General features: G+C 49.4%; 1 protein-coding gene across 1 annotated transcript in view; it reads left to right on the top strand.

Moving 5' to 3' along the window:
• Nucleotides 1-433: 433 nt before the first annotated feature.
• The window catches only part of SHISA4 (shisa family member 4), a 46,145-nt gene continuing 27,764 nt past the window's right edge, over nt 434-18,814 (top strand). The window contains exon 1 of the mRNA XM_050956466.1: nt 434-842. Coding sequence (XP_050812423.1) covers nt 770-842 — 73 coding nt within the window. The 5' untranslated portion in view covers nt 434-769. The remainder of the gene's footprint in view (nt 843-18,814) is intronic.

The following is an 18,814-nucleotide window of genomic DNA, read 5'->3' as shown; positions in this document are numbered from 1 at the left end:
CACACAGGGGGAGACACTGGGCACATACATACACAGGCAGAGACACAATGAGCACACACCAGGCACGCACACAAACTGAGCACACACACACACTGGGGGAGACACACGGGGCACACACAGACACACATGGGAAGATAAGCTGGGCATGCACACACACCCTTGGCACGCACACACACACACATACTGGGGGAGACATACTGGGCACACATACACATGGTGGGAGACACACTGGGAACACACATATACACACACTGCAGGAGACAGACTGGGCACACATACTAGGCATGCACACACGCACACTGGGCACACATGCACACACACACACTGGGTGAAACACTGCACACATACATACACAGGCAGAGACACAATGAGCACACACACATACACTAGGCACGCACACAAACTGAGCAGACACACACAGTGGGGGAGACACACGAGGCACACACAGACACACACGGGGAGATACGCTGGGCGCGCACACACATACATGCACACACTGGACACGCAAACACACACTGACGGTGACAGCTCTCTTTGTCTGGGGTCTGACTCCGGACTGGCCTTGGCCACCGCCTGCGCTGGACACGGCTCTCGCAGCCCTGCGGCAGGGGCCGGGTTAAGCCGGCCCGGGAGGAGGGGGCGGCGGGGTTGGAGCTGCCGCTGTCTGTAGGGTTCCCTGCGCCGCGGGCCCGGGGCGGATCGTTCCGCCTGCCCGCCGCGCACCGTATCACCACCGGCCTCCTGGTGCTTCCAGGGGAGCGGGAGGAGGATGGGGAATGGGGGCCCCCGACCCGCCTGGCCCCTGCTGGCCATGGTGCTCTTCAGCCTGACCACCTCTCTGGGTAAGAGCCTGGGCTGGGCATGGGGGCAGGCCCAGGGGCTGAACTCAGAGCTGGGTATGGGGCGGCTGGAGCTGGCTATAGGGGGTGAATTCAGACCTGGCACTGGGGCTTGGAGAGCGTGGGGCTGGGTGTGGGGCTGGGGGAGAGCATGGGGCTGGGGGAGGCAGTGTGGAGATGGAAGTGTGGGAGTGGGGCTGCGCGGGAGGAAAACTACGGCGGGGGGTGGTGTGGGGTAGCAGGAAGGGAGAGCATGGAGCTGGATACAGATGAAGAACATAGGGGAGAGAGCTGGGGGGCTAGATGCAGGGGAGGAGGGTGCAGGGGAGATAGCACATGGGGGATGCTGCAGTAACAAAGGGGAGTGTGGGGCTGAGTGCAGGGATTGGGTGCGGTGGGGAGTGTATGGTGGGTGCTGAGGTAATGGGGGGATCATGGGGCTGGGTGTAGGGGGAGTGTGTGGGGATGCTGAGATAACAGGGGAGCATGTGTGGGGTGCTTAGTCAACCTGGGAATTTGGGGCTGGTTGCGGGGAGGAGTGAGTAGCAGTGGTGGATTAGCCACTGGACTAAACAGGGCCTTTGCCTAGGGGTCCTGGCCAATTGAGGGGCCCTGAAAAAATGGGTGCCCCTGTACTCTGAACCAGCTCTCTGGCAGGAGTGCCAGGCGGGGGGTGGGACTGGGCATGCCCCGTGCCTCAACTCCATTTCCCCAGCAAGAGTGTGTGGGGGGGTGGGGAGGGACTGCAGGCGGAAGGGATGGGGAGGACTTCCACTTGCTTTGGCCCAGGGCCTTTCAAAATTCTAATCACCCTGTGATGTGGGGGGGGGGGTATGGGGCTGGGTGCAGCTGGAAGTATTAGGGGAGCTGAGGTAACTGGGAGGGGAGTGTGAGGTTGGGTGTGGGGGGAGTCTATGGCAGGTAATGAGATAATTGAGAGGAATGGGAGGAGTGTGTGTCGGGTACTGAAGTAACTGAGGGAGCGTGGGGTTGAGTGCACGGGGGAGCCTATGTGGGGTGCTGAGGTATTAGGGGAACGTGGGGCTAGGTGCGGGGGGAGCATGTGTGGGATGTTGAGGTAATGGGGGAAAATGGGACTGGGTGTCAGAGGGAAGCGTATGTAGGGTGCTGAGGTAACGGGGAAACATGGGGATGGCTGTGTCAGGGAGCGAGGACCACCTGCAAGCAGGATTGAACCTGGGACCTCTAGAGCTAAATACCTGAGGCTCTACTGCAAGGATGAGCAAACTATGGGCCGGGGGCTATATCTGGCCCTTCAGATGTTTTGATCTAGCCCTCGAGCTCCAGCTGGGGAGCGAGGTTGGGAGTTGGCCCTGCTCCACATGTGCCATAGCTCTGCGCGGCTCCTGGAAGCAGCAGCATATCCCCCCTCTGGCTCCTATGTACAGGGGCAACCAAGGGGCTCTGCACGCTGCCCCCACCCTAAGCACCATCCCCACAGCTCCTATTGGCTGGGAACCACAGCCTGTGGGAGCTGCAGGAGCAGCACCTGTGGATGGGACAGGGCACAGAGCCATTTGGCCGCGCCTCCGCTTAGGAGCCGGAGGAGGGACATGCCCCTGCTTCTGTGAGCACCGTGAGTTAAGCACCACCCGGCGCTTGCACCCCTGAGCCATCCCCCCAGGCTCTTGCCCCAGCTCCGATCCTCCTCCTGCCCTCCAAACCCCTGAGCCCATCCCAGAGCACGCTCCTGCTCCTCCAACCCTTCATCCCCAGCCCCACCCCAGGGCCCGCAGCCCCAGCCCTAGCCCTCACTCTCCCACACCTCCCAACCCCCAGTTTGGTGAGCATTCATGCCCACCATCCAACTTCTATACCCAGATGTGGCCCTTGGGCCACAAAGTTTGCCCACCCCTGCTCTGCTGCATTAGCTAAAAGCCACATGGCTTTTAGCTAAGGTAGCAGACTCATTAATCTCTAAGTGGTCTCAGTTCCACTAGAGCAGTGGTTTTCAAACTGCAGGTCATGACCCAGTACTGGGTCGCAGAATGTAAAGTACTGGGTCGTGGTGGCTCTGGTCAGCACCACTGACCCGGCTGTTAAAAGTCCGCTCGACAATGCTCCCTGACTAAGGCAGGCTAGTCTCTACTTGTTCCGATACTGCGCTGTGCCCCAGAAGCAGCCAGCAGCAGGTCTGGCTCCTAGGCAGGGGGCCACGGGGCTCTGTGTGCTACCCCCACCCACAGCACCATTTCCGCCCTCCGATTGGCCGGGAGGTGTGTGGGTTACATTAGCAGTGTCATGCTGCTCACTCTTTGTGTCTGCATGTATTGGCCAGCTTTAACACATCTCATATTTGTGATTGGCTTAAAGTTCTATTGCAAGACCCTAACTGATGCTTTGAGTTGCTCTGCTTTCCGTCTTTCTACCTCTCTTATTCTGCATTTTTCCAATCTCTTCCTCTTGTATTGGTTTCATTGCTAGAAGTTAGGAGAGACTTGTTTAATCTTCATCCATGGTTTTAATATACAGGAATAGGAAAATCAGGTAAGTGAGAATATAGTAATGGATAAATGAACACCAGAAGATAGTCCTTTTTGCTGTCCATACGCCTATGCCAAATCCTACTAAGAAATTGAATGAGGTCAGAGAGAAAACAATTGAGATGCTTTTATGCTAATACAAGAAGCCTCAGCCATAGGCGCCAACTTTCCCTGGCACTGGTGGGTGTTTGCGCCCCCCTGCCCCATGCTGACTCCATCCTTTCCCCACCCCCATTTCAACCCCTTCCCCAAATCCCTGCCCCAGCTCTGCCTCTTCCCCAAGTGCACTGTGTTTCCTTCCTCCTCCCTCCCCCCCACGCGAAACAACTGTTTTGTGGTGCAAGTGCTGGGAGCTAGGGGGGAAAAGCAGGCTCACAGTGTGCTCAGGTGAGGAGGCGTAGCAGAGCTGAGAGGGGCACGGAGCTGCTGGTGTGTACTCAGTACCCACCAATTTTTCCCCATGGATGCTGCAGCCCTGGAGGAGCCACTGAGTTGGCACCTATGGCCTTGGCAACAAAATGGAGGAATGAGACCTCTTGGTGAAGGGCATTATAGGGATAACAGAAACATGGTGGACTAACTATTAGCTGGAAGACAAGTGTTGAAGGTATGTGTTGTTTAGGGGGAAATAAAGGTGGTAGGACCCACTTATTTCTGGATGTGATAGCTAACAGATTTCTTCACCAAGTAGTCACTGAACCAACCTGAGAGGATGCTATTTTAGACTTGGTTTTGGTGTAAGTAGTGAGGACAGTATAGAAGAGCTGGTTGTAGAAAAGAACGCTGGATCGAGTGATCACACGTTGATTCAGTTTAAATCAAATGGAGGGAAGGATAATCAAAATCAGGTCATAACTAAGGTTTTCAATTGCAAAAGGGAAGAATTTGATAAATTAAGGGAACTAGTTAGTGAAATCAACTGGACTGAAGAGCTCAGGGACTTCAATGTGGAGGAGACTTACCTTTTTCTACCTTTGACTTAAAGAAATTCCATCTGGAATTTGCATCCCAAACAAGGGCATAAAATTTGTAGGGAAGGGCTCTAGATCTAACTGGATGAATAAACACTTCAAGAAGGATATCAGGAGTAAGCAGAGGCCTACAAAGAATGGAAAGAGGGATTGATCAGCAAAGAAAGCTCTGTTTTGAATATCAGAGAGTGTAGGGATAAAGAGTTGCTGAAAGTGAAGCTGAATTAGAAGGAAAATAAAATAAATAGTAAAAAGGTTCTTTAGCCATATAAATAAAATAGAATAGGAAAAGAAGTGAGTCTGCTATGCAGTGAGGATGAGGTAGAGTGGAAGGATAATCTAGGTGCAGCTCCAAAACTAAATGAATAATTTTCCTCAGTTGTCAATAATAATGGTGATGTAGAACATGGGTAGTAGAGCCCTGTGCAGGTACACAATTTATATCCATGGATATAAAGCAGATATCCGTGGATTTGCAGGACTCTAGTGACAACGAGCAAGACCAGCAGGGCCACGAACTGCAGTGGCAAAAGTAGCAGCATGTTGGGCTGTTGCTCACACAAGCCAATGCCCAGCCCAGGCAGCTCCTCTGACGTGGCTGTACCGCCCCCAACCTTGCCCACTGGGGTGGGCACCAGCTCCCCGGCAACTATCCCTGGTCACATGAGTGACTAGTGTGTGCAAGCAGCTTGCACACTCCTGGACAGGAGCGTGTATCTGCACAGGGTTCTAAACATGGGGGCAAAGGGAGGATGGCTGATGGGAATGAGTATATAGAAACGGAAACTACCAAATCCATGGTGGAAAGAAAACAGTTTAATACATTCAAGTTGGGAGGCTCTCCAGACCAGAATACAGAAAGAACTGACACATGAAAGAGCAAGTCCAGTGGCAAGGATTTGTAATAAATGATCAAATCAGGAGTAGTACTATATGATTGGAGAATAGCAAATGTTGTATATGTGTATTTAAGAAAGAGGAGAAAAAAGTAATTCAGAAAACTATAGGCCCATTAGTCTGACCTAAATAGCATGCAAGGCTTTAGAACAAATTCTGAAGAAAGAAAAGATAGTTAGACATGGAGGTAAATGCAAAATGGAATAAAATACAACATGGGTTTACCAAAGGTAGATCATACCATACTAGCTTGCTATCTTTCTTTGATAAGATAACTAATTTCTTAGCCAAGGGAAATGCAATGGATCTGATCTATCGGGACCCTAAGTAGTACTATATCAAATGTTCAATATGGGAAATCATTAGTTAAGATGGAGAATATGGGGCGTAGTACAAGCATTGTAAGGTGGTAAGGAACTGGCTAAAGGGAAGAACTATCAGGACACAGCGAAATTACTAGTGGAGGTCCTCAGGGAGTTAGGACAGATCTTATTTAATAGTTTAATTAATGATCTTGCCACAAAAAGAGGACATGAGCTAATGAAATTTGCTGGTGACACAAAGTTGGGAGGCATCACCAACACAGAGGAGGACTGGAATATTATACAGGAAGAATTGGATGACTTAGAGGACTGGAGCAATAGAATGGGGTGAAAGTCAATAGTAGAAAGTGCAGGGTTATGCACTTAGGGACTAATAAGAATTTCTGCTGTAAGCTGGGGCCTCATCAGTTGGATATGACAGAGGAGGAGAGAGACCTGGGTGTATTAATTGATCACGGGATGACTGTGAGCCACAAATATGATGCAACCATGAAAAAGGCAAATGCTATCCTAGGATGTATAAGGTAAGGAATTTCCAGAAGAGACAGAAGTATTAATGCCATTGTAGAAAGCCCTGATAAGACTTCATTTGGAATACTGTGTGCAATTCTGATCACCCATGTTCAAGAAAGATGAATTTAAAGTGGAACAGGTACAGAAAAGAGCTATGAGGATGATCAGGGGAATGGACGGCCTATTTTAAGAGAGGAGGCTGGATGAGCTTGGCTTGTTTAATCTAGCACAGGGATTCTGAAACTGGGAGTTGGGACCCCTCAGGGGGTCATAAGGTTATTACATGGGGGGTAGTGAGCTGTCAGCCTCCACCCCAAACCCCACTTTGCCTCCAGCACTTATAATAGTGTTAACTATATAAAAAAGTGCTTTTAATTTATAAGGGGGGTGTAACAGGGCAACTCACCAGCATGGCACCTCCTGTTGGTTGTCCAGGAATTAGCTTTTCCAGCTTCAGAGCACCCTCTACTAGCTGATGTCCTGCTTGCCACTGGCCCCCCATGTCCCTCCCAGACCCCAGTTCCCCTTTACATTGGGTGCTTCCCCCTTGCAGTACCCCACAAATCTCAGTGTTCCCTCCCCAAGGAACCCCCAACCCCCTATCCCCACCTCTCCTCAGTGGCTACTGCCAGTCACCATCTAGCCCCCGTTCATTGGGGCAGACTGCAGTCTGTAAAGGCCACTCATCATTGGCAAGGGGTGTTTGGACCTGCTGCCTTGGTCTATCCTGGGCTGCACCTCTGCAACCCCAGTACCCTTCCTGGCCTTTCATCAAAGGCCTGCAGCCTGGGGGTTTTCCAGGTTGGAGCTTCCCAGCTCCTCTAGCCTTCCTCCAGCCCTACTCCACTCTAGATGCTGCACTCCCCTCCCAAGCAGCCAGGCCCATCTCTCTCTACTGCCAGAGAGAGACTCTGTGTGCTTCTGGCCCACTCACCTCTTATAAGGGCCAGCTGGGCCCTGATTGGGGCATGGTCACATCTGTGGCTGGTTCCCCAATCAGCCGAGGCTTTCTTCACAGCTGCAGCCCTCTCCAGGGCTGCTTTTAACCCCTGTTCCTCAGGAGTGGGGCAGCTGCCCCACTACAGGGGGTCACACGCAGAGGCTTGCTATTTGTAGGGTAACCAGATAGCAAATGGAAAAAACTGGGATGGGGGGTAATAGGTGCCTCTATAAGAAAAAGCCCCCAAAATCGGGACTGTCCCTATAAAATCCAGACATCTGGTCACCCTAGCTATGTGAAAGGGGTCACCAGTACAAAAGTTTGAGAACCACTGGTCTAGCACAACACACGCTGAGAGGGGATCTGGTTGTTCTCTATAAATACATTGCAGGGTCGGGGGAAGGCAAACACCAAGGTGGGTGAAGAGCTATTGAAGCTAAAGGACAGTGTTGGCACAAGAAGAAATGGGGATAAACTGGCCATGAGTAAATGAAGACTGGAAATGAGAAGAAAGTTTCTACCATAAGAGGAGGGATGGGATGATCTAGAACTGCCTCCCACTAGGAGCAGTGTGTGGGGCAAACAACCTAACTCATTTTAAATTGGAGCCTGATAAATTCATGAAGGGGATTATGTGTTGGGGTTGCCAGCAAGAGCAGGGACTGGACTAGATGACCCAGGAGATCCCTTCCCAGTCTATATCCCTATAATCTGAGCAGACACCAGGACCTGGTTTGTTAAAGGGGAAGAATTCTGGATATGTGATCACCCTAAACCAGGGGTCAGCAGCCTTTCAGAAGTGTTGTGCCAAGTCTTCATTTATTCGCGGTAATTTAAGATTTCACGTGCCAGTAATACATTTTACATTTACAGGGACCAGTGGATGGAACCCCAGACTGGCAGCGGACTGAGCGGGGCTGGCAGCCGGGACCCCAGGCTGGCAGTGGGCTGAGACACTCAGCCTGCTGCTGGTCTGGGGTTCTGTCTGCCGGCCCCTGCCAGCTGGGGGTCCCGGCCGCTGGCCCCGCTCAGCCCGGTGCCAGCCTGGGGTCCTGTCCATCCAGGCCGGCAGCAGGCTGAGTGGGGCTGGTGGCTGGGACCCCAGGCCAGCAGCAGCATGCCACAGTAAATCAGCTTGCATGCCACCTTTGGCATGAGTCCCATAGGTTACTGACTCCTGCCCTAAACATTAGTGCTTAACAAAAAATAAGGGAGTACAGTCCCTGGTTTCAGAATCCAGTTTTCTCTGGTACAGTGGTCACCAATCTGTTGATCGTGATTGACTGGTCGATCCTGGGGACTCTTCCGGTCAATCACGATCTTCGGCTGCGGTGGCACAGTAGGGCTGCCTGCCACTAAGGCAGGTTTCCTGCCTGCCAGGGCCCCACGTCACTCTCAGAAGTGGCTAGCATGGCCCCACCCCCTGTGTTGGGGGCAGGGGTCTCCACATGCACTCCTGTCTGAAAGCACCATCCCCGCATCTCCCATTGGCCAGGAACAGGAAACTGTGGCCAATGGGGGCTTTGGGGCAGTGCCTGCAGAGAGGGGTAGTGCACAGCGCCACGGGCTCCCTGCCCCAGCCCCACCCAGGGCTGCAGGGGCGCGTTGGCCCCTGGGAGCAGTGTGGCCTGCAGCAGACAGGGAGCCTACTTTAGCCTCGCTGCGCCACTGACTGAGGTAAGTGCCGGCCGGTGGGAGCCAGCACCCTGTACCCCTTCCTGCACCCCAACACCCTGCCCAAGCCCTGCCCCCCCTCCCAGAGTCAGCACCCCGCACCCCCTCCTGCACCCCAACACTCTGCCCCAGCCTGGAGCCACGCAAACACCCTCCCAGAGCTTGCACCCTCATCCCCTCCTGCAGCTGAAGCCCCTGCCCCAGCCCTGACGCCCTTTCCAGAGCTAACATCTCATAACCCCTCTTGCACCCCAACCCCCTGCCCCAGCCCTTACCCCCTCTCAGAGCCAGCACCCCATAACTCCTCCTGCACCCCAACTCCCTGCCCCAGGCTCAGCCCAGGGCCCCCTCCCACACTGTGAACCCCTCTGCCCCAGCCAAGAGCCCGCACTCCCTCCCAACCCCCTGCTCCAGCCCAGTGCAAGTGAGTGAGCATAGGGGTGAGCAAGCGACGGGGGGAGGGGAATGGAGTGGGTGGCCCTTTGGGGAAGGGGGGGGGTAGATCTTGGGTTGCCCTTAAATTCAAAAAGTGATCTTGGGCATAAAAAGGTTGGAGACCACTACTCTAGTATATGGTTGTAGTATTGAAACAACCAGAATATGTTTGAAATTGCTATGCTGTTCTACATATCTATGTGGCTGGTTTTTTGTTTTTTTTGCTTAAAAGTCTCATCCATTTCCTTTGAGGCGAGAATTTTCATACCAGATATGAATAATGTTGAGAAATTGCAATGAAATTAGTTTGTCCCTTTTTGAATTGTGTGAGTAAAAACAACCTTTTTGTGCATTTAAAAATTTGTTCAGGTATGGTTTTGCACTTGGATAGCTAAAAACAGCTTTTTGGGGGGGTCCAAACTACTTCACTAAGTTTGAGAATCTTTGCTTTCAAGAGAAACAGAGTTCTGAATGTTTGAAAATCTTGGGTCCCAAACCAAAGATCTTGGGTCTTTTGAGTGTGTACATACCCCATGCACATGCAGGTTTTGGAATCTAGACCATCACCCATGTAGGCCGGAGTCAGTGTTTTAAACATGTGCACATAGGTGTGTGCACGGGCACCAAACTTTCTCAAAACCAGGCCTTGATCTTCATATGTACGCTATTATATTTTCCATAATAGTGATACTCAACAGCTTGCAGCCAAGCAGCTCAAAGCATTTAACAAATATTAGTTATGATTTACAACCTCCAGGAGGCAGTTATGTTTCATTATCTCCATTTTACAGATCAGGAAACAGAAGCAGAGAGGACACAAGATTTGCTCAACTTAAGTGGCAGAGACTATAACCTATATCTCCTGACTCCCACAGCTGTGTTCTAGTTACTGAATCAGACTGCCTCTTTCCCAAGGTCTGAGATCCAAATGATTGCACTGTGATACTGTTTTTTATTGTGTTTCCAGCTACTGATTCCAGAGGACTCTGTAGTCTAGATTTGGGGGAAGTTTTGTCCCTGCAGATCTTTCTGGATAGCAGACAAGAAGATTCTTTCTTCTAATGAATGAAGAACCTGCTCAGTAGTCTTTTCCTGTAGCAAAAATATCACCTCACTTAACGGTTCTGCGTCACCTGTGCTCAGTGTTATAAGATGTTAATGCTAGTGCTGTAAGAAACTCTCAGTTATTTTGCAAATGTGACAAAGCAATGTGTGTGGGATGAATAAATTATGGCAAGCACAGGATACTGCAATGGAAAAAGTTGTTGGGAAGAGCACACAGCATCTATCCCTTGGCTTCAGATTGAAGGAACAGGGTTATATTGGCTTGAATGTGCAAGACCTCCCTGCTGTTAAAAACTAGGAAGTGCTGGTTGTGGTTAGCGATTGGCTAGGAGCTGATGCAAGTCTGGGAACGCATACTAGTAAGCTGGTTTCAGAGTAGCAGCTGTGTTAGTCTGTATCCACAAAAAGAACAGGACTACTTGTAGCACCTTAGAGAGTAACACTGGAGCATAAGCTTTTGTGGGCTACAGCCCACTTCTTCGGATGCATGGAATGGAACATATATTGAGGGGACACACACACACACATGAAAAGGTAGGAGTTGTCTTACCAACTCTGAGAGGCCAATTAAGTAAGAGGAAAAAAATTTTTGAACTGATAATCAAGATAGCCCAGTACAGACAGTTTGATAAGAAGTGTGAGAATGCTTACAAGGGGAGATAGGTTCAATGTTTGTAATGGCTCAGCCATTCCCAGTCCCTATTTAAGCCTAAGTTGATTGTATCTAGTTTGCATATCAATTCCAGTTCAACAGTTTCTCATTGGAGTCTGTTTTTGAAGCTTTTCTGTTGCAAAATTGCCACCTGCAGGTCTGTCATTGAATGACCAGACAGGTTAAAGTGTTCTCCTACTGGTTTTTGAGTGTTATGATTCCAGATGTCTGTAAGCAGACTTATACTAGTAAGCAGAGACTGAGATTGGGGAAGGTGAGTGGGATGGGCCATAGTAGTGCCCTAATAAGCGAAACTGCCCGCTGTTGTGCCAGATGTGCCATGTCAGGTGCATTATATAGTTATCTAACTAGCATTTTTGCACATTATTTTGCCTATCTTCCACTTCAGTTTTGACAACAGTGTAGATATAGTGCTGGTAACTGCCCTGGGGACAAATCCCTCTGTTTATCTACAGGACAGCAGCAGGGCGAACTCCCAACCTCCCCACCCAGTCAGGCAGAGACCTGGGAGTCACCTTCACAGCAGGGCCTCCAGCCTGACCCCACAGCAGCAGCAGTGCCATTTATGGGAGGAGAAAACCCCTATTAGGGACCCTTCCACGCAGACAGGCCAAGACTCATCTGTGGTGTTTGGGTGTTGAGCCTGTGCAGGGTTTACTTGGTCGTGGCCTATTGTCTTTCAGCTGGTGCTTGGTGCTTTGCTTACCTGAGCACAAAGTCTTCTCCACACTGAGATGGCTGAGAGATGTAGCAGGTGGGTGGGTACCTCTCTCTGTCCCCCTCCAGGGAAGGATACAGTACTGCTGGATACAGTACTACCGGCAGAACTGGATACGGTATTTGTGGGCCCTGCTTTTCCCTGATGACAGGCTGGGTTTTGAAGTGCTGGGTGATGGGGGAGTGTGGGGAGGAGGCTGTGTGGTATGTTTGGTGGGGTTCAGTGCACCTAGAAGATGTGAGTATATGGCATCGCTACTCCCATGCCTCTGTGAGAGGGAATTGGTGGTCACAGACCCTGCCTTGCGTGTGTAGGAGACCCAACCGTAGATAGGGGTTGCCTGGCTATTCTAGGGGGAACGTATATAATGGGGTCTTTGTGTGCCCTTGAGAGGTGGGGAGTGGGCTCTGCAGAGGGATATGTTTGTTTGAGAATGAGAATTGTTTGCTATACCCAACCAAAAAATAAAAACTAAGTTTTTCTCCAACAGACTTTATAGCTCCCACTAGAGGCTCCTGCTTGGGTGCCCAGCTGTTCACTTTCGATGACCACCGCAGAGTGGAGAAGTAGAGGCCTGTGATGGAGGGGCGTGGCTGAGAGGGAAGCAGGACCCTCAATCCCTGTGGTAGAGGGCAGTGGGAGACAAGGTCACAGGAAACATATGAGAAGGTCTAAGCCAGAGGCTAGATGTCTGGTCTCAATCCTGTGGCTTCTCTTGCAATCTCTCTGCAAGAGGAGGGGTTGGCAGATAGAGATCCAAAGTGGAACAATTATTCCAGAATAAAATCTCTTTAATTCCAGAAGGAAGCAACCACACATGGAATTGTACCAGCATAGCTATAGGATATAATTATTCTGCTATAGTTATTGTGACCAGGGTCCCAGGGAGGGCCACACTGAGATTGCTCACTCAGGGCAAACTGCGAAAAATGGGGCAGACGATCCCCAAAACTGGAGGTTATTTCTAATAATTAGATTCACCAGTCCAGTAACAAAACAGCTTCTGCAATACCTCCCTGGTTACCCTGAAGCCAAAAGCCACAGTTCCCTTAAACTGTGACAGTCAGACAGCCAAGGCAGATATGATGAGGATTATTGAAAATCTTGTTCATCATATGAAAAGTTCTACCAATCCCAAAGCGTCGGACGCTAAACTGGGAGGAGTGGTAGATACACTGGAGGGTAGGGATAGGATACAGAGGGACCTAGACAAATTAGAGAATTTGGCCAAAAGGAACCTGATGAGGTTTAACAAGGACAAGTGCAGAGTCCTGCACCCAGGACAAAAAGAACCCATACACTGCTATAGACTAGGGACTGAATGGCTAGGTAGTAGTTCTGCAGAAAAGGACCTGGGGTTACAGTGGACGAGAAGTTGGATATAAGTCAGAAGTGTGCCCTTGTTGCCAAAAAGTCTAATGGCATTTTGGGCTACATTAGTAGAAGCACTGACAGCAGATCGAGGGACGTGATCATTCCCCTCTATTCGGCATTGGTGAGGCCTCCTCCGGAGTACAGTTTTGGGTACCACACTAGAAGAAGGATGTGGAAAAATTGGAAAGAGTCCAGTGGAGGGCAACAAAAATGATTAGGGGGCTGGAGCACATGATTTATGAGGAGAGGCTGAGGGAACTGGGATGATTTAGTCTGCAGAAGAGAGGACTGAGGGGGGATTTGATAGCTGCTTTCAACTACTTGAAAGGGGGTACCGAAGAGGATGGATCTAGACTGTTCTCAGTGGTACCAGATGACAGAACAAGAAGCAATGGTCTCAAGTTGCAGTGGGGGAGGTCTAGGTTTGATATTAGGAAACACTATTTCCCTAAGAGGATAGTGAAGCAATGGATTGGGTTACCTACAGAGGTGGTGGAATTGCCTTCCTTAGAGGTTTTTAAGGCCCAGCTTGACAAAGCCCTGGCTGGGATGGTTTAGTTGGTGTTGGTCCTGCTTTGAGCAGGGGTTTGGGCTAGATGACCTCCTGAGATCCCTTCCAACCCTGATATTCTATGACACATTACTCACCAGGTCAGTGAATATTTCAGATCTTACCCAAAGATTCACTTATAGCATATTCTTATTAACTAAACTAAGATTTATTTAAAAGGAAAAGAGAGTGAGAATATTGATTCAAAGATCATTACACATACAGATATGAATTAAGTTCTTATGTCAGTTTCATAGGAGAGAGATGGTAAGCTTTAGAGTTGCAAAAAAATTTCAGATTAAATTCCATAGGTTATAGTCCAATGTCCAATATCACGGAGACTCAGACTGAAGCTGGGGACCTCAGTCTTGCGATTCAGACTTCCCCTGATGAAGCTTAAGCAGATCTGAGATACAGGATCAGGGCCCAAGAGTTATTTTTATAGTTCTCTAGCAGCCTCTTGACAGCCGGTGAATAATAGGTGAATCATTGTGGCTTTGAAGTAGACCTCCTATTTCCTAAACATCACCAGTAATTACACTACATGGATTCATCAAGGGCAAGTCATGCCTGACCAATTTGATTGCCTTCTATGATGAGATAACTGGCTCTGTTGATATGGAGAAAGTGGTGGACGTGATATATCTTGACTTTAGCAAAGCTTTTGATACAGTCTACCACAGTATTCTTGCCAGCAAGTTAAAAAAGTATGTGATGGATGGATGGACTATAAGATAGATAGAAAGCTGGCTAGATCGTTCAGCTCAACAGGTAGTGATGACTGGCTCGATGTCTAGTTGGCAGCCGGTATCAAATTGAGTGCCCCGGGGGTCAGTCTTGGGGCTGGTTTTGTTCAACATCTTTATTAATGATCTGAGCTCCACCAGCCCAGGTAGGGTGGTCAAAGCCCAAAGGCTTCAGCCCTAGGCAGGAGGCACGTAATCCGAGCCCCGCTGCCCAGGACTGAAGCCCTTGGGTTTTGGTTTCAGCCCTGGGCAGTGGGACTTGGGCTTTGGCTTCAGCCCTGGGCCCCAGCAAGTCTAAGCCAGTCCTGGCAACCCCATTAAAATGGGGTTGCAACCCCTTTGGGGTCCTGACTCTCAGTTGGAGAACCACTGCTCTAGTCTATCTAACATGGCTTTATTAGCTATTTATAAGGAATAGCCCTAATTACCATTTACATGCTTTCCTAATATGACTTTGAAGGTAGAATTTGGGTCATTTAGCCTGCGAGTTGCTTAACCCTTTCTGGTTTAACGTCTCAGCTGTACTGATTAATCCCCCCATGTAGACAAGCCGTTACAGAGATGTTTCCCTTCAAGTCTCACTGCTGTAGCTGTGGCCCACAGAGGCGCCTGATCTAGGGTTGCCAACTTTCTACTCGCACAAAAAACTTAACACCCTTGCTCTGCCCATTCTCTGAGGCCCCACCCACTCCATCCCCCCTCCTTCTGTTGCTTGCTCTCCCCACCCTCACTTACTTGCTCATTTTCACTGGGCTGGCTCAGGAGGCTGGGGTATAGGAGGAGGTGAGGGCTCTGCAGTGGGGCTAGAAATGAGTTCAGGGTGTGGGAGGGGGCTTCAGGCTGAGACAGTGGGTTGGAATGTGGGAGGGCATGATAGCTCCAGCTGGGGGCGTGGGCTCTGGGGTGGGGCCAGAGATGAGGGGTTTTGGGTGCAGGATGGGGCTCTGGGCTGGGGCTGAGGAGTTCAGAGTGTGGGAGGGGGCTCCTGGCTTGTGCAGGGGGTTGGGGTGCAGCTGTGTGTGCAGGCTCTGGCTGGGGATAAGGGGTTTAGGATGCAGGAGGGTGCTCTGGGCTGCAACCGAGGGGTTCAGAGGTTGGGAGGGGGATCAGGGCTGGGGTTTGGGGGGGGAGGGCTCAGGCTGGTGGTGTGGGCTCTGTGGTGGGGCTGGGGATGTGGGGTTTGGGGTGCAGGAGGGTGCTCTGGGTTGGGACCAAGGGGTTTGGAGGATAGGAGAAGGATCATGGCTGGGGCAGGGGGTTGGGGTGTGGGGGTGGGTGGTCAGGGGTGCAGGCTCTGGGTGGCGCTTACCTCAGGCGGTTCTCAGAAGCAGCTGCATGTCCCCACTCCAGCCCTACGTGGAGGTGCGGCCAGGCGGCTCTGCGCACTGCCCTATCAGCAGGAGCTGCAGAGCTGGCGCTTGGGGTGGGGGCAGCACACGGAGCCCCCTGACTTACCCTATGCCTAGGAACCGGAGGGAGGACATGCCGTTGGTTCTGGGAGCCGCGCAGAGCCTTAGTCCCGCTGTGCCACCAACCGGACTTTTAACGACCCGGTCAGCAGTGTTCTGGTTCTGCAGTGTTCCGGGTGTTCTGGTTAAAAACTGGACACCTGGCAACCACAGCCTGGTCTGAAGGCCCTTCAGTGTAAGAGAGAGGGGGCAATGGGCCCTTGGCCTCTGTGACTCGCTCTCTTCTTCCCCCAGAAGCCCATCACAGCCCAAGTTTGTCAGCCTTCATGGTGCTCTGCAAAGTCCACGTTATCTTCAGGCTTATGAACAAACAGGGGCTGGGGTGGGTTTCTGGGAGTCGACTCACTGCAGTCACATTTCTCTTGCCACTGTGTGTCTGAACTTACCTAGAAAGGAAAGACAGGCCTGTTTATTTTAGTGTATTTTTAAAAAAAAATCAGTGGATTCTTTGCTTCAGTCTTGATGGCTCAGGATGTTAGGGAGATTCCCAAACCTGAGCTGGCTTTTGTAGGTGACAAATCTGAGGAACTGTCACAGATTAAAGTGTCACTAGAGGAGGTTTTGGAATTAATTGATAAACTCAACATTAACAAGTCACCGGGACCAGATGGCATTCACTCAAGAGTTCTGAAAGAACTCAAATGTGAAGTTGAGGAACTATTAACTAAGGTTTGTAACCTGTCCTTTAAATTGACTTTGGTACCCAGTGACTGGAAGTTAGCTAATGTAACGTCAATATTTAAAAAGGGCTCTAGAGGTGATCCCGGCAATTACAGATGGGTAAGTCTAACGTCAGTACCGGGCAAATTAGTCGAAACAATAGTTAAGAATAAAATTGTCAGACAAAGAAAAACATAAACTGTTGAGCAATAGTCAACATGGTTTCTGTAAAGGGAAGTCGAGTCTTACTAATTTATTAGAGTTCTTTGAAGGGGTCAACAAACATGTGGACAAGGGGGATCTAGTGGACATAGTATATAGATTTCCAGATCTTGAATACTGTGTACAGATGTGGTCTCGTCACCTCCAAAAAGATATACTGGCACTAGAAAAGGTTCAGAAAAGGGCAATTAAAATGATTAGGGGTTTGGAGAGGGTCCCATATAAGGAAAGATTAAAGAGGCTAGGACTCTTCAGCTTGGAAAAGAGGAGACTAAGGGGAGATATGATAGAGATATATAAAATCTTGAGTGATGTGGAGAAAGTGGATATGGAAAAGTTATTTACTTATTCCCATAATACAAGAACTATGGGTCACCAAATGAAATTAATAGGCAGCAGGTTTAAAACAAATAAAAGGAAGTTCTTCATGCAGCGCACAGTCAACCTGTGGAACTCCTTACCTGAGGAGGTTGTGAAGGCTGGGACTATAACAGTGTTTAAAAGGGAACTGGATAAATTCATAGTGGTTAAGTCCATAAATGGCTATTAGCAAGGATGGGTAAGTAATGGTGTCCCTAGCCTGTTTGTCAGAGGATGGAGATGGACTATCAGGAGATCATCTAGTCCAACCCCCTGCTCAAAGCAGGGCAAATCCCTAGGTAGTTTTTTTTTTTTTTTTTTACCCCTGTTCCCTAAATGGCCCCCTTCCAGGATTGAACTCACAAGCCTGGGTTTAGCAGGCCAATGCTCAAACCACTGAGCTATCCCTCCCCCCTTGATCACTTGATCATTGCCTGTCAGGTTCACTCCCTCTGGGGCACCTGCCATTGGCCACTGTCAGTAGACAGATACTGGGCTAGATGGACCTTTGGTCTGACCCGGTACGGCCCTTCTTATAAGGACACCAAAGCCTGAGCAATAACTGTTATTACACAGTATACATTTAAATGAATACGTGCTGCCCTGCCAGCAGGCTCAGCCCTAGTCTGGGTGGCTTCTTCTGTAAGGGGCAGGCAGTTCAGTCTTTATGAGCCATGAGTTCTTGGCGTTGAGTGAGTATGCCAATAAGGGCTTGTTGTCATGAGGAAAAAGCATTTTTTGAAAAAGGTGATCACTGACGTTTCAAAATCCGAGCATAGCTTCAGATTAGAGTTTGCCCTGTCTTCAGTAGGACTGAAAATGTGTTAGCTATCATGTTTTCCAACAAACACATTTGTCAAGTGTGGACAAGACCTTAGTGCAGAGTAAAATGGAGAGATTCTGGTGTAGGAGCTGGAACTGATAATCTCATCTCATATAGGGGCTACCATTAGGTGGGAATAATCTCTGCTGAGTTGGGCTGGATTCATGCTGGTGATTTCTCAGCCAAGGCTCTGTGGTTCAATCCCCTTCCTGTCCCCATTAGTGCTAGTGTGACACCTTCAGGAATGATGCTTGTTTGGGGGAAAAGGGTGACTTGCCCTATGTATGGTGCACAAGGCCTTAGTTAGTACAAAGGATTGTGAAAGGCACAGGAATGTTACCACCAGTCAGTGGGAGACTTAGGGCTAGGATTCATGGTCTTTCCAGCTTGCAACTGTGTACTTTTCTGTACACAACAGGGCACCTCCGAGCACTTGTATCAAAACAGTGATGTTTTAGAAGTAGGCTTGGCAGAATTTGATTTTAAATAATTTTGATAGATAATATCTGGTTTAAGCATGTTTTTAGCTGTATAGATTTAAATTTTCACAGTTGTAGGAAGTTATAAGTTAGATAATTAATGACAGCAGATGTTTAATGATGAGATGTTGATATTCAAAAAAGTTCAAGTTTTATAACTGTTAAAACACATTGTCAACATTATATGTCAAAATATACAAAGTAAATATCCTTAAACCAACAAATTATCTGTTTTTACAATTCATTCATTAGTCCATATTTAACAATCGTAATTTACAGTCTAAGTCACTGGATTTTGACTACTGAGATCTCAGGTGGCATTTTCATAGTTTGCCTTTCTGTACTTTTATTATTGTGGAAATATTTGTTCATAGGGTGTGTGTATGGGGTGAAATTGACATTTACCAATAAACATCTAAGTGTATTTAGAAGTTAAATGGGTAGGCGTGATGGCTCTTCCTAATGCACAAGGACCATGCCACATGATTTGTCATGTCTGGAGGGGAAGCCCTCCTACCCTCAGAGGCTGGGAGCCTTACCAAGGTGCTGCCTGTTGGTGCTGCTTGGGACTCCAACTTC

This window comes from Gopherus flavomarginatus, chromosome 5, assembly GCF_025201925.1.
Source record: "Gopherus flavomarginatus isolate rGopFla2 chromosome 5, rGopFla2.mat.asm, whole genome shotgun sequence".
In the NCBI taxonomy this organism is placed as follows: domain Eukaryota; kingdom Metazoa; phylum Chordata; order Testudines; family Testudinidae; genus Gopherus; species Gopherus flavomarginatus.
Note: the sequence above shows the minus strand (reverse complement) of the source record. Positions and strands in the feature narration are given on the sequence as shown.